The sequence below is a fragment of the Grammomys surdaster genome, unplaced genomic scaffold, assembly GCF_004785775.1.
Source record: "Grammomys surdaster isolate TR1022 unplaced genomic scaffold, NIH_TR_1.0 136, whole genome shotgun sequence".
Taxonomy (NCBI): Eukaryota; Metazoa; Chordata; class Mammalia; order Rodentia; family Muridae; genus Grammomys; species Grammomys surdaster.
In genome coordinates, this window is record NW_021604594.1 from 7298348 (window position 1) to 7317859 (window position 19512).

A 19512-nucleotide genomic window follows, 5' to 3' on the forward strand; every position below is an offset into this window, starting at 1 on the left:
CCCTTCCTCTCCCCTCCTCTCCTCTCCTTTCTTTTTCTTTCTGAAAAGGAAAATTACTAGACCCTATAGCCAGCGCATTTACAAAATGGCCTTGCTGATTCGTGTTGCTAACTGCCAATCTATAAATTTCCATTAAGTGATAAACCCCTCATTTTGGGTAACTAAGATTAGGTAGACTCACAGTTAATAAATCATGAAAATAGTCACTGATGAGCATCAGGGCCAACTTCCCTCTTTGGTAGTTGAGAAATTGAAACTAAGTGGCTTAGGTTACTCAGGATCACACAGCCAGTCAGTCATAGAGTGAGGCTAGAGTCTGCTCTTCCTCACACTGATCCAACAAGAGTTGTCTTTGTTGTTGTTGTTCTTGTTTGTTTCCTCAACTTAGTAGAAATAATTGTTGCTGCACTTTCTGTGAAGTCTGTTTTTGGGAGTTCAGATGAAATGCAAAGTTCACTGGTACAAGACCCGGTGAATGACTCAGTGCATAAAGGTGCCTGCTACTAACTCCTAACTGCCTGTGTTTCACACTCAGGACCCACGTGGTGCGAGGAAAAAGCCAAGTCCTGTAGGTTGTTCTCTGACTTGTTTCATGTGCAGCATGGTATAACCCACACACATTATAAATGAGTAGATATAATGTAATAAGAACGGGCAGGCAGGACCCCAGGCCCACACAGCACTTTCCCATGGATGTACCCCAACACTGGAACATGTCTTTGAGGCTGAGTTCCTGATGAAGTGTTCACCTGGGAGGAGCCTTCTACCATAAACCACAGACTTGTGGAACCACACTCAGCCTGCAAGAAGAGCAGCTAGCTAAGGCTGAGGGAAGGCCCAGCCAATCAACCCACGTCTGCTGACTTGTGTCTGCTCAGAACTGTGCACTCAGATGGTAGAAGGCCAAATAACCTAAACAAGTTAATGCGCTTGGCCTGTCTCATCTCTCTTATGCACACAAATTACAAACTTAGTGATGTGCTTAACTGTAATTCTTGATTTTTTTTACAAGTGCTATTTAGTTCCTCTTAAGTTTTCAAGGGTTTATGCTGTTTGGCTAATGATGAATGTGAAGTAGATACTGAAGCACTTTGTTTTGATCTTTGCACATTGTAAGAAGATGTAAGCTTGGAAGGGAGACGGATTGTACTTTACATTTTTTACAGCTCTGTGCTGTATGATATTCCATCCTTAGTCAATGCTCAGCTCCAGTTTCTGTCTTTATCTCCCTGATGGCTTCATTTTCTTCAGTGCTCTGTGTTCACCTATGCGGGCTTATAGGACCAGCTAACTGGCTATTGGGAATGCAGTAGTTGTTTGGTGAGCAAGCTTGTGGGTTGCTTTGAATTTGTTTTAGAACTTTAATCATACTAGCCCCTAGGCTTGACTGTGGATGGGAAATGGGAGGTAGATGCAGAAAGAATACCCCGCATCTAAGGAAGCAATAGGTAAGATTCAGTCATTCAGTTTCCCTGTCCCTCTGAGAGGAGCACTGTTCCCTTGTCCCTCACTCCATGTGGGAACTGAAACATAGAAACAAACATGAACACAGGCAGCTTGACCAAAACCTGGCAGTAAACCCAGTCTGCTGCTAAGCACTGTGTTCCAGGTCTATCTCTTCCCACTGTGTGGTAGCTACCTCTGTTAGGATCACAGTCTTGTCCGCTCATAGCATCTAGTAAACGCTCGTAAGACCTGGAACTGACACAACTGGTAATTGACAAGATAACTGAATATCACATTCTAAAAGAAACCCTGGCTATCTCTTAAAAATTGTTTAGAATTTTTCTTTCAATAGCACTTGGCAATATGTGAAATCATGTTATTTTCTAGTTCAAAAAGAACTTACTATGAAACAGAGAACGTCATGGTTGGAAAACAATGGAACCATCTTCTGGATTTCATAGGATGCCCTCAAGGAAATGCTCACGTCATTCCTAATAAAATTCAACATCTGTTAAAACTACCTTGCTACATTTCTCAAGTTTCAGTAATTTTAAATATTCAATTTTTGATTTTTAAATCATTTTTTTCTAGTTGTGGAAATAGTTGTTGTTTCAGAAGAATCTTCAGAAGGAAGAGTCTGAAGGAGATAGCACAAGGCACACAGACATTGAGACCAGAAGTCTTGGTGACTATGTGAGAGCCTGCGGGGGCTCCTCAGTGTTCTGGGTGTTGAGCAAGTAGGGAATGAAACAGAGGAGTGGTCAGCATTCCCTAAGGACCAGACACACAAGTGCCACCAACATGTACTCCATGTGTCAGGCATCCACATGCCGAGAAAGCAGACTTGAAGACTCAGCGTCAGTGGCAGCTTGATAAATAGTGAGGTGACATTTTACTGAGATGACGAAATGAAGGAACATTATCAAATGCAGAGGCCCTGAGGCATAGGGCAATTTAAAAGAGGAACACAGTGCTAGGAAGCTGGTTAGAGAAGAGGCTGGGCTCAGTCGCGGCCATATAGGTCACGGTCTGGGAACACAGCCATTATATTCTGACTCAGGCATTATCAGATGTCATCACTCATGCCCTTCTGATCGCAAAGCATTGCACTGCAAGTTAACAATCTTAGTAGATGAACATTCTGATACTCTACACGCAAGCATGTTCTCTGACAGAGAGGAACTCTATACACAGCATTATAATAAAAACATGCTCAGCCAGTGGTGACATGTATCAGCAGAACTTTGAGCAAAAGAAGAGCCCTTAGATAAAATGAAGAGATAGTTAGGAGTGTGGGGCACTAGCCCTAGAGATCCCAGGGAAAGCCCTCTCTCTGGGTCAGAAGTGAGGCTACTCAGTGTGCTCATTTCTGTAACAAGCTGCTTTAACCCAGCCTTGTTACCCTGAAAGGCTCTGAGGAGTCTGGGTCCCATTTTTTTCCCTTTCTTTACTGCTCTAAACAGGTATAGGAATCTTAATTTATAGCACCCTAGGCCCGTGAACATGCCTTTTGCAAGGCATCTGAAATACCACTTGGTTTGCAGTTTTGAAATAGTATCCTAGGGTTATGTATATTTTCATTTTCTATCTTAGTGAAAAATGTAAGTAAATTAAAATTAAAGGTCTTTTTAAGTACTCTAAAAGACTCAGTGTTTTATCCTTTAAGATCGTTACAGATGGCATTTTCACGCTTCATTACTTTCACAGTATTAACCTGCAGATTAATTTATAATATGCATTGAAATATTAGATGTGTTATTTTTTAAAAAAGTATTTAATAAATGGTTGTGAGTCCTACTTCTTAGGATTACAGGTGCTAATAAGAAAGCATCAAGCACTGGGAGTGGTGTGTGTCCTTGGGGAGCAGGCCCACACTGGAAACTTTGTCTTGGCTCCATTTCTTCCAAACTTCTAAGCATTAGGAGACCCTAAGTTCTTGCCTTTCTCCAGAGGCCACTTAGCATCCAGCCCCCTGTCTTGGCTGGCCTTTCTGGGCTTGTAGCCACACTAAGGCGTAGTAGCCTCTGTATATGCACTGTTGGTGCAGACCTCTAGGGATTTCCTTTTTACTTGCACCTACCAATACCAATCGGGTGTCTGGTCAAGAGTATGTGCTGTTGTAAGCCTAGATATAGGCATGTGTTACATCCCTTTCCCCTTCCACAGAAATGTGGAGAGGATCCCCCCCACACCCCGCCACACACACACACTTTTTTTTAAATGCAGATCCAGATCCCAACATTGAGTACTTAAAATTTTAAAGCAAATTTCACTTAATTTGTCATAAAATACCCTTCTAATAAAGTATACAATTCATTGGTTTATAGTATAGTCACAGGGTCATGGACCCCACTAACTCCAAACAGTGTTAAATAGTCCAAAAGAATCTCTGTATGTTAGCAGCCCCTCCTAGTTTTCCTGTTACCTCCTGTGTCAGTCAGCCACTGATCTGCTCTGTGGATTTACCTGTGCAGTACATTTTGTACAAAACACAATATCTGGGTGCTCCTGCCTGGCTTCCTAGCAGAATATAGTGAAGGGTCATCTGTATGGTAGCATGTATCAACTACTGAACAGCAGCTTTTGATGTGGCTCCACTATACATAATGTACACAATGTAACAGTAATAACAGTTTAGTTGTTTCTTTAGAATGGAACTTTTTCATGTATCAGCCATTACATTTGGCAAATATTTGAACAATTAAATAGAGTACAACACATCTCACAATACTGCAGATAGCATATTGCTGGGTCACATGACTAAGAATGATAAAATCACAGCAGTGATGGATTAGATAAGCAAGTGTGACCTCATCCTGTTAGATTTCCTCTGCACAAAGAAGCCAGTCTGCAGAGGTTTAGTAATAGTTTACTGTTCTCCACCTGTTTTAAGCTGTCTCCTCACAAATCCTAAATTCTGATAAGAAGTCTGTGAGGCATGTGGCAGTTAGATTACCTGGCTGTGTTTGACTCATTTTACAGATGGAGAAGTTGAGAGGCTGCCACTGTTGTTGGAATGGTACTTTAATTTCATCAGTTCATTCATAAAGAACTTAAGAACACTTTCCCGTGTTTTCTCAGTATTTTCCTTCCTAATTAGCCTGTGATTAATACTTCCCCAAATGAGGAAAGCAATGCTAAAAGAACGGATGGAGTACTCGAGAGTTTTATTGGCTGGTGTTGTAGGTGAGACCACTCAAGGTGGCCTGTTTCCCACCTGCTGTTAACGCTCTTGCCTTCTCTCTTCAGGGTTATGAGGAAAGTCTGGACTTTCTTTCACACCTGTAATTGTGTTGTTTCAGTGAGAAATGTAAGGCAAGAGGATTCACTGTGATCGTGGATGGCAGGAAGTCTCAGTGGAATGTGGTGAAGACAGTCGTCTTAATGCTGCAGGTAATTAGTTTTCCTCTTCTGTCAATCAGGACGTGTGCATCATTTTATAGCAGGGTATCATGATGAAAATAGCAAGCACATTTTATTATCAAACTGTGCCCAGGCTTCTTGGCAGTGATGTAGTTCTGAAGCTAAAATTTCACACAACCACCATTGAGTTGCTTACATTCAGTTATTGCGTCTTTAAATTTATACAGTAGAGTTAAATCCCACCTTGCTGTACAGAATTTATAGGCTGAAAATAGTATGTCATGTTGAAGTAGTCTGAGCAAGAGAGCCTGTGTTTGCCACCTGAAGGCTGGGAACCCAGGGATCACCTGAGTGCATGATGTGCTGTGCTTCCAGCTCCACTCCAGCCCCTGGCCTCCTTATTCGTTACCTGGGAAGTAGGGCTGGGAAAGTCAGGTCAGGAAAAGGTTTGCAGTTGAGCCTTATATGTCTTTCCCTGCTAGATAGCTTTTTAAAAACAAAGACACAGAGAAAGCAATATAAATTAGGGTTTCGTGATGACCACACTAAGAACTTAGAACCTAGAAATTTCTTTCATAGCTCTGCTTTTAGGACATTAGTAGCTCACAAATTCACATTTAATAAACAGTTGCCAAGTCTACAGAGTGGGTGCAGGGCATCTTATCTTACATTTCTGTGTCCCACACACACTGTTTTGTCCATCTCTGGCATATAGTAGTGACATGGCAAATTATTGTTTTCTACTGTAAGTCTACCAAGTGAGTACCAAGTGCTCAGCCAGTGAGCACCAGAGATGTACAGCTGGGGTCAGTGAGTGAGTGATGGCTGGCTGCCCTTTTAGGTTCTGTGGAGAGAAGTGGGACTAAGCACATTGACATCCTTAGCAGGAGAGTGCTATTGTTCCATACGTTACTTAGGATGATTAGAGTGAAATGACTTGGGGTGCCAACAAGGAGTGTTTGTTAGCTTTAGTGTTAGAGATTAGCGTGTCTCAAGTACTATACACGTTATTTAAGTTTAGCCTCGCAAAGTTGGAAGTTGGCACAGTGCATGAACTGGGGCTTGGCTTTTCCCACATGTCTGGAGTGATCTCAAATTTTCTGCCCATTGCTCCATCTTTTTAATTAATTTTTTTTTTTATCTGCATGGTTGTACCTGCATGCATGTCTTTGTATCACATGTGTGGCCAGTGCCCAAAGAAGTCAGAAGAAGGTGTTAGATTCCCTGGGACTAGAGTTATAAACATTTGTGAGCTGCCATCTGGGTGCTGGGAATTGAACCTGGGTGCTTTGGAAGAACAGCCAGTGCTCTTCACTGATGAGCCATCTCTCCAGCCCCTGTTGCTTTCTTCTTAAGGATGTGGCATACGTGCTTTCTCATTAAGCTCTGTCCTGGTCCTCTGAGGACCAGGTTTTATGGGAGTTCAGATGGATGCCCATAGTAGCCTATCTGCCAAGTGTGTGGTAGCACCTTGCCTCCCAGCCCTGGAGAACATTCTGACTTCTCTGAAAAAGTTGTCAAGTTGAGCTTAGGTAAGTAATCCATTCAGGATGCTCTTGTGGTCTTCCTTTCATCCTGCCACTCACCTGCCACAGGTGAGCCTGTGGGACCTGCTGTCATTTGATCTGCAGTTCTGTAGAACAATCAGTGGGCTTAATCCCTGCTGTGATTTCTTCTTTCCTGATAGATAATTTTGTGGACATTTGCACTGATTAATATCTAACTTTTTCAGAATTCCCTTGGCCATTGTCCCCTAGTTAACTGTCTCTACTTAGGAACTAACTTGCTGATTTGATCCCAGGGGCTGGGGCCAGCTGTTTGGGAGTCAACACAGCTCCTGGGAGCAGTTCTGCCTGTCACACCTGTTCTGAAAGAGGGGCTCTGTTTCTCTTACTTCTTATACTTTCCTATTCAGTGACTTGGAAATACTGATTTTCCATAGGTCAATAAATGAATAAACTGCACTCCAGACTTCCCAGCCTCTATGCTAAGGGTTTTGAAACAGTTGAGTCTGTCTTGCTTTCCTTAGCTACGTCCTAGTCATCACTGGATGACTGGATTTGTACTGTGCCCATGGGCATGCTCCTGTTAAGAGATCATTTCCATCTCTTTCCTAAAAATTATTGTAACTTAGTGTGGCCCAGTGGTTTAGAGTAGTGGTTGGAGTCTTGGGTTTAAGTAAGTACTGGAAGCTGACCATGCACATCATCTGCAGACTGTCTATGACATACTCCACCACAGAACTGAATAGTTGGAACAGGGATTCTCTGGCCCTCAAAGTTTAACGTATTTTTCATCTGGACCATTCAGGTAATGTGTTGACCTGGTCTGGAGCATGTGAAACAGTGTGGTGGAACAGTCAGACATACCCGGATTCTGCTCTGGCTTCGTTACCTCTAATTCTAAGTTAAAGTTACATGAGTGAGATCCACTAGCAATGAAGATTCAGTTACTCAACAGCTAGCTATTTATGGGATGGCTTCTGTATGTCAGATACTGAGATTATAGAGTGATGTTCATAGGTAAGGTAGCTGCCATTGTGAAGCTCTGTGCCATCAAGGAGTCAGGCAGTGGGCGGTTAAGGAAACGAGTGAACATTGTGAATTTGTGAAAGCTGTGATGAGTGTGGAGTGGGGGCATGATCACACACTCGAGTGCATGAGCACACATGCACGCACACGCATGCACGCACGCTGGTACACTTTCTAGGTGACAGGGAAGGCATCTTTAAGGAGAGAGCTCTCAATCCAGGACAAAGAATGAAGAACACCCTGTGCAGAGAAGGTGGAGAGCAAGCTTGTGAGACAGGGTTCGACTTGTATTCTAGGATTTGGAGCTCAGCGTGAGGGTAGAGGAGTGCTTGCTGTAAGGAAAAGGTGTCTAGTGAGGCTGAGTCAGAAGGCGCCCGGTGTGGACACAGCCTGGCAAGGCACTCTGAGCACAGGCTGGTGCAGGGCATTTCAGGAGTGAGTGTGGGAGCATCAGCAGAACAGGGGATAGAAGTGGTTACATTGTAGATGTGTTCTCCAGTCAAACTCTGTGTGGCCTCTTAGTAACAAGTACTTACACAGTAACTGTTAACCACCATTCTTTCCATGATGCAAATGGTCATATTAGAACATGGGAAGTTGTATTGTGTGAAAAGGTAGTTTTGTCTTCTACTTCATAATCACAAAGAATCCCTACTGGTTGTATAATGGCTGTTAAGAAACTAACACTTAGTGAGAAAATGGATTTCTCGTTTTCTGAAGAAATTCTTCATGGTGTTGGAAAACATTTGTCCCATTTCATAAAAAATAATTTTTAATAGTTTCTCAGTTAAAGCATAAGTCTTGTGGTTTAATCTAAACATACTTCCAGCAGAGATACTTTGTGTAACAAGGGCAATTGATATGTATGGCCTGTTTAAAACTGTTTGAAAATTTTCTGAGTAGCTTGTTGTTATTTATTGCCATTTAGATTGTGGAGTTTAAAGAGTTTCTTCTGCTTTATTATTTGAATTCTTTTCTAAGTATCTGAGCATAATCACAAGTGTGTCTAGTAATTTGTGCAGTTAGTACATCATTTGCATGTATAATTTGTACTTGTTCTTCTATGTTTTACAGAATGTTGTTCCAGCTGAGGTATCCCTTGTTTGTGTAGTGAAGCCAGATGAATTCTGGGATAAGAAAGTAACACATTTTTGTTTTTGGAAAGAAAAGGATAGACTTGGCTTTGAGGTAAGTATAATCTGTATAAAAAGAGATATGTTGTATCTGTGAAAGTAGGTTTCACTGATACTACTGGGCATGCGTAGTTTAGTTATTTAGAAGTGCTTGCTTTGTGCCTGCTATACCATCTCTAGAGCTTGCTCAGCTCTCAGACCCTTGTTGAATAATTGTGTCTTTTTCATAAGCTATAAAGACTTTATTTCCATCTGTATACTCTTTAACTCCAAGAAAACTAGGACCTTTGTATTAAAGTCTCAGTGATCATGAAGAGGAAATGTAGCAAGTACTGGGCTGTTCTAGACCTTATGTGGGCCTAAGAGTGCATTGTCTGTGACATGCCATGTTCATCCTCGGGCTTTTTCTTACATGGAGTCAGCTGTGTGCATCATTGGTCCTTGATGTTTAGGTCACTCTGTCCCTTTGGCCGCCTTCAGGATTCCATGTTGACTTTCAGCATTGTTGTTCATTTGTGTAGGTCTTCCATTTGTTATTTATTCTGTTTGGTGGTCTCTATAGTTCTTGTAACTCTGGACTGTGTCTCCCATTAATTTTGAAAGTTCTCTTACTTTGGTTTAAAATATCTCTGCATCCCTTGCTTTATATATTTCTGGGATTTTAACTGTGTCCGTGTTAGATGATTTGAAAACTTCTTACTTTGCTTGTTTGGTCTTCCATTATATTTTAACATCATATTATTCCCCCCTCTTTGTTGTTGTTGTTGTTTTAAATTCTGGGTTTTGCATTTAGGGTCTTGTGAAAGGTTGACAAGTGCTCTTGTACTGAGCTATGTTCTGAGCCCCATTTGAGTGTTTACTCCTTTGGAATTTTTAATTTTAATTCATTTCAAGCTCTCTGTTTTCTGGTCTTGCTGAGTTTATTGACAAGGCCACTGGAAAGTTTCCTCATGTGTTACTATAGTTTTGCTTTGTAGTGTCTCTATTTGAATTTTGTATACCCAGCCCTCCATCCAAGTATTCACATCCATGAATTCAAATCATATGTGAAAATATCTGAAAAAAATTACTTCTGGGACCAGGACATGCTGCCATTGCTAAAGAGCCTTCTGTGCAAGCATAAGGACCTGAGCTCAGTCACAGAACCCAAGTAGAAAAGCTCGACACAGTGGCACATAATTGTAATCCTAGTCCCAGGGAGATGGAAATACGCAGATCCCTGAGGCTGGCTAGTTGGCAGCTTAGGCTACTTCGTGATCTTGATGCCAATTTGAGAGCCTATGTTTAAGCAAAACCAAACAAAACAACAACAACAACAACAACAACAACAACAACAAAAAAGAGGTGAATGGTACCAGAGATCCTGAGGAATGATATCCAAGATTGTCCTCTGGCTTCCATATATGCATGTTCACTGAGACAGCTAAACAGACAGACAAACAAAACACACACACACACACACACACACACACACACACACACACCTATTTTTGTACTGAATATAGCCTTTGTGCCACAATTTTCTAAACAGTACAGTTGAACAACTGTTTATCCATTTGTATTGTATTAAGTACCATAAATAACCGAGTTGATATAAAGCATTCAGGAGCTTTATGTGTGCTGTATATGCAAATGCAATGACACTGTACTTAGAGATCTCAAATATTCTTAGATTTCATTACTTGCAGTGGTATCCAATATCCAGCCTCCTTAGGCCCTAAATGATGAGTTTAGTTTTTGTCTCTTTGGTGAACTTTCTTCTGTTCCTGCCCATGACCTCTCCGTCTCTGCATCGTAGCTGTCTGCATAGTTCCCAGCTACCTGACACTGTAATTACTGCTTTTCTTATTCTCCTTGCTTGAGTCTTGAGTATGGTGTTTCTTGTTTGCTTTTGTGTTGTATTTTTAATTGAATAATGGACATTTTGTCTAAGACAGTAAAAAAACAATTAGGTAAATAGCATCTGTGCCTGCATAGTAACCCACCTTATTTTTTCTTTGATATTAGTAGATAGGGAAAATGTTTTCTCTTGGCTTTGTTTCATTATTTTCCACAGTGCATACAGGCTTTGGATTTCTCTGTAGTCACTTTGACTGGGACAGTGCTCTTTCTAGCTTTCTATATACCAAGTAGAAACCAGATTATTTTCCCCCACTTGTTTTTTTCAACTTTGTCATTGGTAAGCCTGACTATACATGGATGTAGTGGAGAACTGTGTGCTAGCCAATTAAAGGAAAATGGCTCCAGCTAGTACGAAGAATATTCTCCTGACAGTATGGGTGGGAAACCATATCCCAAGAAGCTAAGCAAAGGAAGCCTGAGTTCTGTAGGTGGCACCACAGTGTGAGCACTTGAGACACATAGTTCATAGCTAGGGACCAGCAGAAAACGTTGCTCTGAGAGAATGCAAAGTGAACAGGTGCCAGCTGTTCAGACTCAGTGTGGACAGAACAGGGAAAGAGCAGTGCCTTTTATGAAAGCCTGTCACATCTGCTTAGGCATAGGTGTGTGCTCTCTGTGAATGGACCAGTACTAAACATCTTAGAGGATAAAGGAAAAGACAGCTTTCGTCTGATGCCATAACTGTTTCCCTTAAAAATGGAAGTGTTTAATGAATGATGCTTCTTGTATCAATATATTTCTCCTAGACACTGGAGAGGATCAGTTTTGATATTTGCCTAGTAAACAAATGCTTATTAAAAGCCCGATGTCTTAAAGGGGGGGATTTATTTCAGATGCTGGTTATTTTGCCACTAAACACACTCAACTTTAGAGGTGAAGTTCAGCCCAGCTAGTAAGGGGTGCTTAGAATTCAGAGGTAGACTCAAATTCAATATTGATTCTGATTTAATTGAAAGTTATTTTCTTTAGCCTCATTTTGGATAATTTGGGCTTTTGTAAAAAATGTTTATATCTTTGTAGATATTCTACTTATTTTAAAATGTAACTTTGTTTTAAATACCTGTGTTCTTACAAGCATGGCTAAGTGCTCTATTTTATAGAATTATGTATGATATAACAGTTTTATTATCAGCTTTCAACAGTGTCATCTGAACACCTACTGATCTTGTCAACTGTTCCATGATTTCACATTTTCTTTCCTGTCTGTGTGATTTCTTCTTCTGGTGATCTCCTCTTCACTTCCACAGTGCTTTTTCTTGTCCACCGAATCTTCCTTTTGTTGCTAACCTCAGTGTCTCTCAGTACATCCATCCTGTCTGAAATCCGAATGCATCGCTCAGTTCAGTGTTTTCAAGGTCCTTCTGTCCCTCAGCACCTCACTGTTGACTGACAGATGTTGCTGGTCATGGGACAGCATCTGTATATTGACAAGGCTAGTACCGGCATTAATCTTGTTCTCATACTGAGATGCCAATAATCAGAATGCTCGATCCCCTTTTATCTATAAATGCTCATAATAATAAAAGTATATTTATTCACATTTGTGTTCTTCTCTAATTGCATCTGATTCTTACCTTTTTTGAAGTTTACCAGTGGTAATATCCAAAAGGAAACTTTCTTTATGTTCCTTTGTCAAGAACACCCCTGCTGACATGCAGTCTTCTCATTTTTTACTGAAGTTTATTAGAACTTTTGGGGACAGTTGGAATGTTATAGATCTAGAACCAAATTACTTTGGGTTATCTTTAGTCCCCTGCATAGCTCACCCCAGTATCTGTTCTATAATTTCAGCCACAGGTAAGAAACTTCAGACTGTATTAATAGGAGGCCACTACCTTCCACCAGCCTGAAAGCTAAGAACATCATCAGCTATATTTGATTGAAAAAGACCTTAAATTGATCGCTTTCTTGTTCTGTGACTATAAAGTTTGAGTAACTGCTTCTAGCCAGGAGCACACTGGGGCAGCCTGCGTCTGCTCTTCAGGGCTGTGCTCACTCATAGCTCAAGTACATCTCAGAATAAATTAACTTTTATTCTTTCGGAAGTGCTGTTAGCTGTGTTCTATGTTTCTTGTAAATTTGTTTTATCTATTCAGTTAGGCTTTTGTTGTTTTGTTTTCATCTGCCAAAGTTTTGAAGACTGGTGCATGCGCAGAAAGGTTGTTAAATTGTGTGTGCTTCCTAGAAATGAATATGCAATGGTTGTGGGGGTGTGGGCTTTCCCATTAAGTGAAGCCTTTTAATCTTCAGTTTCTTCTTCGTTCTTCCTCTTCATCCCTTTCTTCCTCCTCCCCTCTGCCCCATTGTTGTCATTCGTGGACAGACCCAGCTTTCACTGTTGTACAGCATTGTGAACACAATGAGTAGTGAGCATCCTACACTTTCACAATCTTCAGTCTTGATTTCCATGTCCACACTTGGATTTCCATGGGTATTCAGATTTGATTCTTCTCCCAAGGCTGATCACTTGGAGATGTCTTCCTTGATAATTAGACGCAGTCACTGACTGTCCATCATCCTTTTGTTAATAACTGTGCCATTCAGTGTCTTGATCTTTTAGTTCATCAAAATTTGGGGAATTGTGATTTCGTTCTACTGTTCTTTCTCAGTGTCCTTGCTGGAGTGTTTGCATAGTGAGAGACTTGGTCTGTCTTGCTATGTGCCTGCCATTGGTCCCTCTTATGAAATGTGCTGCCTGTGTTTAACTTCCTCTGTTGCTGGTCTTCGGCATAGTGACTTCATCCCTTGGCATAGCCTGAAGACTATTACTTCTTTTAAATTCACAGACCTAAACCATTCAATGTATGGTTCATACTTACTCTGACTGACATCTTTAGTCAGTAAAGATCTTTTCAGGCCCTTTTGGTGCTACCATAGCAGTCTCTGACAGTTTAAGGTGATCTAGGTGAGATGATACTTTTATACATACTTATTTCATCAGTGCCCTGACCAGCCTGGTTTCTTTCACTGAAAAATGGCATTTGGATGTTGCAGTCTGGATGCTAGGAGTTTATGTTTCTACAGGGTTTGCCTAGAAAATATGTAATTATTATATTAGTACAACCAGCTAATTTTAAATTTAAGTTGATACAACAATTTGTCATGTTAATTTGTTAAGAAAATGGTTTTTATTACCAAAGGATTTTTAATATTGATAAAGTATTAAAAATAGATTGTCTCAGCTGCTAGCACTTTTTAAAATGTTGGCATTGTCAGAATATTTTGATAGATTTTTTTTTTAAAGCATATACCCATAACCTATTGAATTGATTTTAAATGCTGTTGCATTAACTAAACAAATGCTCATCTGCTATCATTTTGAGGCAAGGTTACATGTTTTTATATCTTTATTCCCCTTCAGAGACTTTAATAATTTACTGAGTATTTCTTACCTTTTCTTCTGTAGGTTATTTTAGTGTCTGCCAATAAGTTGACGCGTTACATAGAGCCATGCCAGCTGACAGAAGACTTTGGTGGGAGTCTCACCTATGATCACATGGACTGGCTAAATAAGAGGCTGGTTGGTATATTAGTATAAAACAAGATAATCAAGTGTTTTTATGTGTAAATAAGATGTTTGAACAACACTCTCATTTTAATCAACTAAGATGTAGATTGTTTTTGATAAAAAAACAAAAAGCACATTGTGTGTGCTTAGTAGTGTAAGGTTTGGAACCCACACTCAGTAGTTGGAGTCACTTGACTAGAATCCTTATGCTAAAAACCGGGTGTGTGGCCTTCACCATTGTACTTAATTTCTTCATGTCTTAGTTTTCATATCTATAAAATGTTAATAATAATAGTACTATCTTCTGCAATTGTGAGCAGGACAAAATGAATATGGATCTGAAACACGTTGAACAGCCCAGCAGGTACAGCAGTATCCTGTGTTGACTGTTATTGTTGGATAGCGCTTAGTAAGGTCACCCTTAGAGTCAGGTGACAGGAGTATAGTGTCTTGAGAGGTGATCTCAATGACATGACTACTTCAGAAGATATTTTAACATCATGTGAATTATCAGCTTGTGGCACAGCATGACAGACTAAGTCTGTCATTTCACAAAACTTCTGCTTGTCCAGACTTCTGAGGTGCACTTCTCCGTGTCACACAGCATTGTTTTTATTGAATTGTGGCGAGAACAGTCTCTAATGGAACATCTAGTAGTTGTATACTAACTTTAGAGAACTTTGATTATCCCTGAATGAGTAGCCATTCCTCCCCTGTATTTAAACAATGACATGTCTATTGGACAACTATAAGTCTACTTTATTGTCTGTGTTCAAATGAGCCAAAGTCCTTTCTCAGACATACTTAGGGAATCATGTTAAAATTATAAGCAATGCATCTTTATATAATACACTGTCTGTAAACAGACTGGTAATCGAGTAAGGTGAGGAAATGGTCTCTAACTAAAATTGGTGGCTACAGCTGGTCTCCGTAACATTCATGTAGTTATAAAATTTGTTATTGTTACAAATGTTTCTCAAAGAAGGATAGGAATGGACATACATTTGAATAAAGTAATTTAATATATTTAAATTTGAAAATTCCATTGCCATTAAAGCTCCTCCTCACGTGAGACCAGGGTTTGTTCTCGGCATGAGCACTGTTGTGCTCTGTTGGTTGGATTACATAATAAAGACCTGAAGTCTTTATTATGTATTGATTTTCGAGATTTTTCATGATATGTCTCTACAATCTCCTGTTGCAGGTCTTTGAGAAATTTACAAAAGAGTCTACATCATTGCTAGATGAACTCGCTCTGATTAACAATGGAAGTGATAAGGGCAATGAGCAGGAGAAAGAAAGGTAGGTAGTCACCTATCGAGAATGCTGTGCTGCTGGCTCAGGTCAAGGGGTCTGCAGTGAGCACCTCTACTCAGTACTGATAAGCATTTGCTTTACACATACAATGTTCCTTTGACTTAAGTTGACAAAGTAGCTTGACAAAGCTACTTTGTGATGAGTGTAGCTGGGTCTTTTTCCTTGCACTGGAAAGCATTCTGTTGTAAGAACATGCTTTGAAAATGAAGCCATTTTCTATTCTTAGTTTGATTTTTCTGAGAATTTCTGCAGTTTAATTCTTAAAACTTCTTTAAATTCATTAGTACCAAAATGTGTAGCATACAGAATGCTTCTTCTGAAGTGTGTGACATTCATAAGTTTAACGTAAGGAGTTTGGCATTTCATCATACTTGACATAGCAGTTGAGTTGTATCATCAAGTATAGCTCTCCAGATTTAACGCCTTCAGTTGTTGGTTGGTGGCCAGGTTCCTTTCTATGTAAGGCTAAAGCACATTAAGAAAGAGACCAGCCCCTGAGCTTTTGATTGATGGTGGTCACTAGCACTGTGCGTTTAGACTAGGACATTTCAGGGAACCAAGAGGCATTCTCATCCAGCTTCTTTACATCTGACCTTGAATATACAATGGAACCTGAGAATTCAGATATGATCATGTCAGTCAGCTCAAATCACTTGGTCACATCAGTGAAAGAGTTTGATAACTTTACAAAATGTTGATTACAAAAAGTTCAGAATATAAAAACGAATAATTTGAATTACAATCTAGTTAAAGATACCACAAATCATCACAGGGATTAGTGTCCTGTACATAGTATCTTTTATGTGGCTTCTCCCATGAAGGCACTAACAGTGTCTTCTCATACTAGACAGGGCACTTACGACTCACTAACGTCATATTTCCACACAAGTCTAGCTTGGTGAGTCAGTAATTTTATTTGGCTTACTTATGGGAGCATGGGTGAGAGGTTACCTACAAGACAGTAGGCATCTTATAGGCAGCTATAGCACTGAAGAAGAGACTCTGTCTAGCAAGCATGAAGCCTTTGTACATCCTGCAGGTGAAGAAGGGCCTCTTGTGTTGCCTGGTTCACCTCCCTCTACTTTGACAAGAGAATGTTAGTGGGCCCTGTCTTACAACAGTCTCTTGGGTATAATCCTAGCTGTCCTATTTCAAGACAGCAATCCTGCTTGGGGAACAGAGTTCCATAGCACCATAAAAATGTAAATGCATATATATAACTAAATATGTGATACATATGTAGCATCACACACACACTTTTATTTCTCAGGAAAGACGGGCATTTGAAGAGAGTTCCCATAGGAAATGAATCTACGGTCAGAGTTTAATGCAGTATTTCTATCCCTGCTGATAGCTGTCAGCCTGGATTAAGGTCCCTGAGGAAGCCTGGCATCTAAGAAGCCAGTTTAATTGTACCCACCCATGCTTATATGACAATAGGCCAGGGCCTGGTTCTTCTCAAGTAAAATGTGTTTTTCCTTAACTTTTTTTTTTTTTTTTGGTTTTTTGAGACAGGGTTTCTCTGTGTAGCCCTGGCTGTCCTGGAACTCACTCTGTAGACCAGGCTGGCCTCGAACTCACAGATCCACCTGCCTCTGCCTCCCAAGTGCTGGGATTAAAGGCGTGTGCCACCACTGCCCAGCCGTAAAATGTGTTTTTAATGTTTTCAGAAAGACACTTGTGTGTCTACGAGATGTATTAATAAAACCTTGTGTTGACCATTCTCTTTCCACACAAATGTTATCATTTAGTTTCTTTCATACTTAGGTAATAGAATCCCGTCCCTTGCAAATATGTATCAATCTTCATTGCGTTAGCCTTCAGGGAGCATCTAGGTTACCCAAGAGGTGAAGACAAGGATAAATTAACAAGTTAAAGGGTTTAGTGTGGCGTATAGCAGCATGGTCTTCGGCTATGATTTGGTAGTGCCTCAATTTTTCTTGAATTGTCTCTTCTTCATGTATTTAAGAAAGTGAAGGCAGAAATCCAGCTGCCTGAGAAACAGGATCACAGTGTAGAAGGGGTGGGGTGCAATTGTTAGGACACCACACATGCATGCATATAGGTGTGCATGTTAGTCACCACACATGCATGCATATAGATATGTAATGTCTGCATGCTACTGCAAAGGTTCAGGAGACAAAAGTCAACATGCAATGCAGGCCTAAGAGTTTTCTGGTTGGCTCTGTAGAGTGTTTTAGTTTTGTAATCATGCATCTTGTCGTTTTCACTAAGGAGCAGTTTGACTTTTCCTCTCTTGTTTGTATCTCCTTTATTTTCTCTTCTGTCACTGCACTAGTTAAGAGTTCAGACAGTGTTGAATAAATATGGAGAGAATGAAATCCTTTGTCTCCTTGTGTCTGTTGAGGTTTCCGTGCTGAAGTCTGTGTGTGCTGAGTACACTTACTTAATTATATATGGTGAGCCATTCTTACATTTGCTATGAAGCCAACCCAACTTGGCAATAGTATGGAATCCTCTTAATGTGTTGTTAAATTTGGTTTGCAAATATTATATCAAAAATTTTGCACATTTATTTTCATTCAGGGAAATTGTTCTTTTTGCTGTGTTTCTCTCTGGTTTTGGCTTCATAAGATGTGTTGGTAGTAATTATTTCCTATGTTATGGGACAGTTTGAGGAACACTGGTGTTGACTCTGTAATGGTCTGGTATAATTTAGCATCAGTCTTTTTGGAATAAATGTATTAAGTATAAAACAATTTTGAAATAGATTTATAGGAATATTCCAGCATTTAAAAATGATTTTTTTGATGTCTTCCAGGTCTGTGGATTTAAACTTTCTTCCATCTGTTGATCCTGAGACAGTTCTTCAGACAGGTAACGTCATTTACTAGTGATGATAGTAATCCAGTAGACAAGGTCTCTTTAAAAAATTTACTCAGCATGTAAGTTGTTAATGTAGTAGGAGTCTAAAGGGCAATTTTTCAAACTGTATGGGATTAACCTAATGGTAGTAATATAATATTTATAATTAATAATGATAAATTATTTCCTTCTAAAAATCTTGGCTCTATTTCCTATTTTATAAAATAAATTTCAAAAAAAGTGCATTTAACTCTATCTCATTGGGTTGTTAGGATGATTATTGAATACTTGCTGTGGGTTATATTCCCTCATCAGCATTTGAGATAATTAGTATCATTGTCTCTTTGATACTTCAAGAAGTCAAGGCTTAAAGATAAAAATATAACCCAAGTAAATAAGTTGTTTAGAATCAATTAAGAAAATTTATCACCACAGCTCAAAGCAGGCCCAAGTACGGAGGCACCAGTTACAACAGTTTGTAATAATCTGTGCAGATCACTAAGTCCTTGGTGGTGGCCCTGTGCACTGATGGCCCATGCTTCATGCTATGTGTGTGCTAGCCCCATGACTGTAGTGGAGAGCCATCAGTTCTAGAAGAATGAATTGGAATTCTTAATGAAATACTGTAGTTTTCTTTCTAATCTTCTGAAAAAAAATTAATAGCTCATACTTCCAATCTTACTGGGTTCCAAGGACAAACTAAGTGCTCTCTATATTAACTCATTTATTCCTCCTCTGTGAGGTTGGTCTTGTTACATCATTTTTAAAAGGAATGAAACTGAGGCATAAACAGTTAAGCTGGGCCTAGAGGCACAAGATGATTAATTCCAGTGTCTAGGAGGGAGAGTCAGGAAGGTAACAAGTTCAAGGCCTGCCTGATCCACAGAATAAGTTAAATGAAAGTTTGATGAACTCACAGAGATCTCCTCTCAAAATCAAAAATGTAAAGAAGGGCTTCAGCTTTCACTGAGGAGCTGCCCATGTTCCTAGCAGGCACGAGGCTCTAGTTCATTCCTTCGTGGGCAGAGTTATGTATGCGTAGATAAAGACCAGTAAGTTCTATAGTCAGAATTTGAACCCAGGCAGTGAGGGGCATCAAGTGATTCTCTGAAATGATTGTCCTGAATGCGCTCTGGTATAAATGGTACCCACGAGAAAAACACTAAGATATCAATTGTCAGAATAATAAAGAATGGGTGTGTTTTGATGCTAATGATAAACACACACATATGGAGTTTATCCAAAGATTGTGATGTGTTTAAGCATTTGCACAGATTTTTAAAACAAATGTATTTCCAATTAAAAAAATGCCAGGAATAATGTTTTAAAATCTGAATGGTTTTGATGTATTTATTCAACTGTATTTCAGTTTTGAGTGTGATACAGATCTTCGTTTCTTAGGGAACAAAGGAATACCTGTAGCTCATAAATTACATGTTTAGAAATTACAGTAGTTGGTCAGTAAAAGTACTATTCTGTATGAACA

General features: G+C 39.7%; 1 protein-coding gene across 2 annotated transcripts in view; it reads left to right on the plus strand.

The window, feature by feature from the left end:
* Sestd1 (SEC14 and spectrin domain containing 1) overlaps positions 1 to 19512 on the plus strand; it is a 127321-nt gene that overhangs the window by 79972 nt on the left and 27837 nt on the right. For both annotated transcript variants that reach the window (XM_028762927.1, XM_028762928.1), the window contains 5 exons: positions 4749 to 4839; positions 8415 to 8528; positions 13782 to 13895; positions 15088 to 15185; positions 17983 to 18038. In XM_028762927.1, coding sequence (XP_028618760.1) covers positions 4749 to 4839; positions 8415 to 8528; positions 13782 to 13895; positions 15088 to 15185; positions 17983 to 18038 — 473 coding nt within the window. The remainder of the gene's footprint in view (positions 1 to 4748; positions 4840 to 8414; positions 8529 to 13781; positions 13896 to 15087; positions 15186 to 17982; positions 18039 to 19512) is intronic.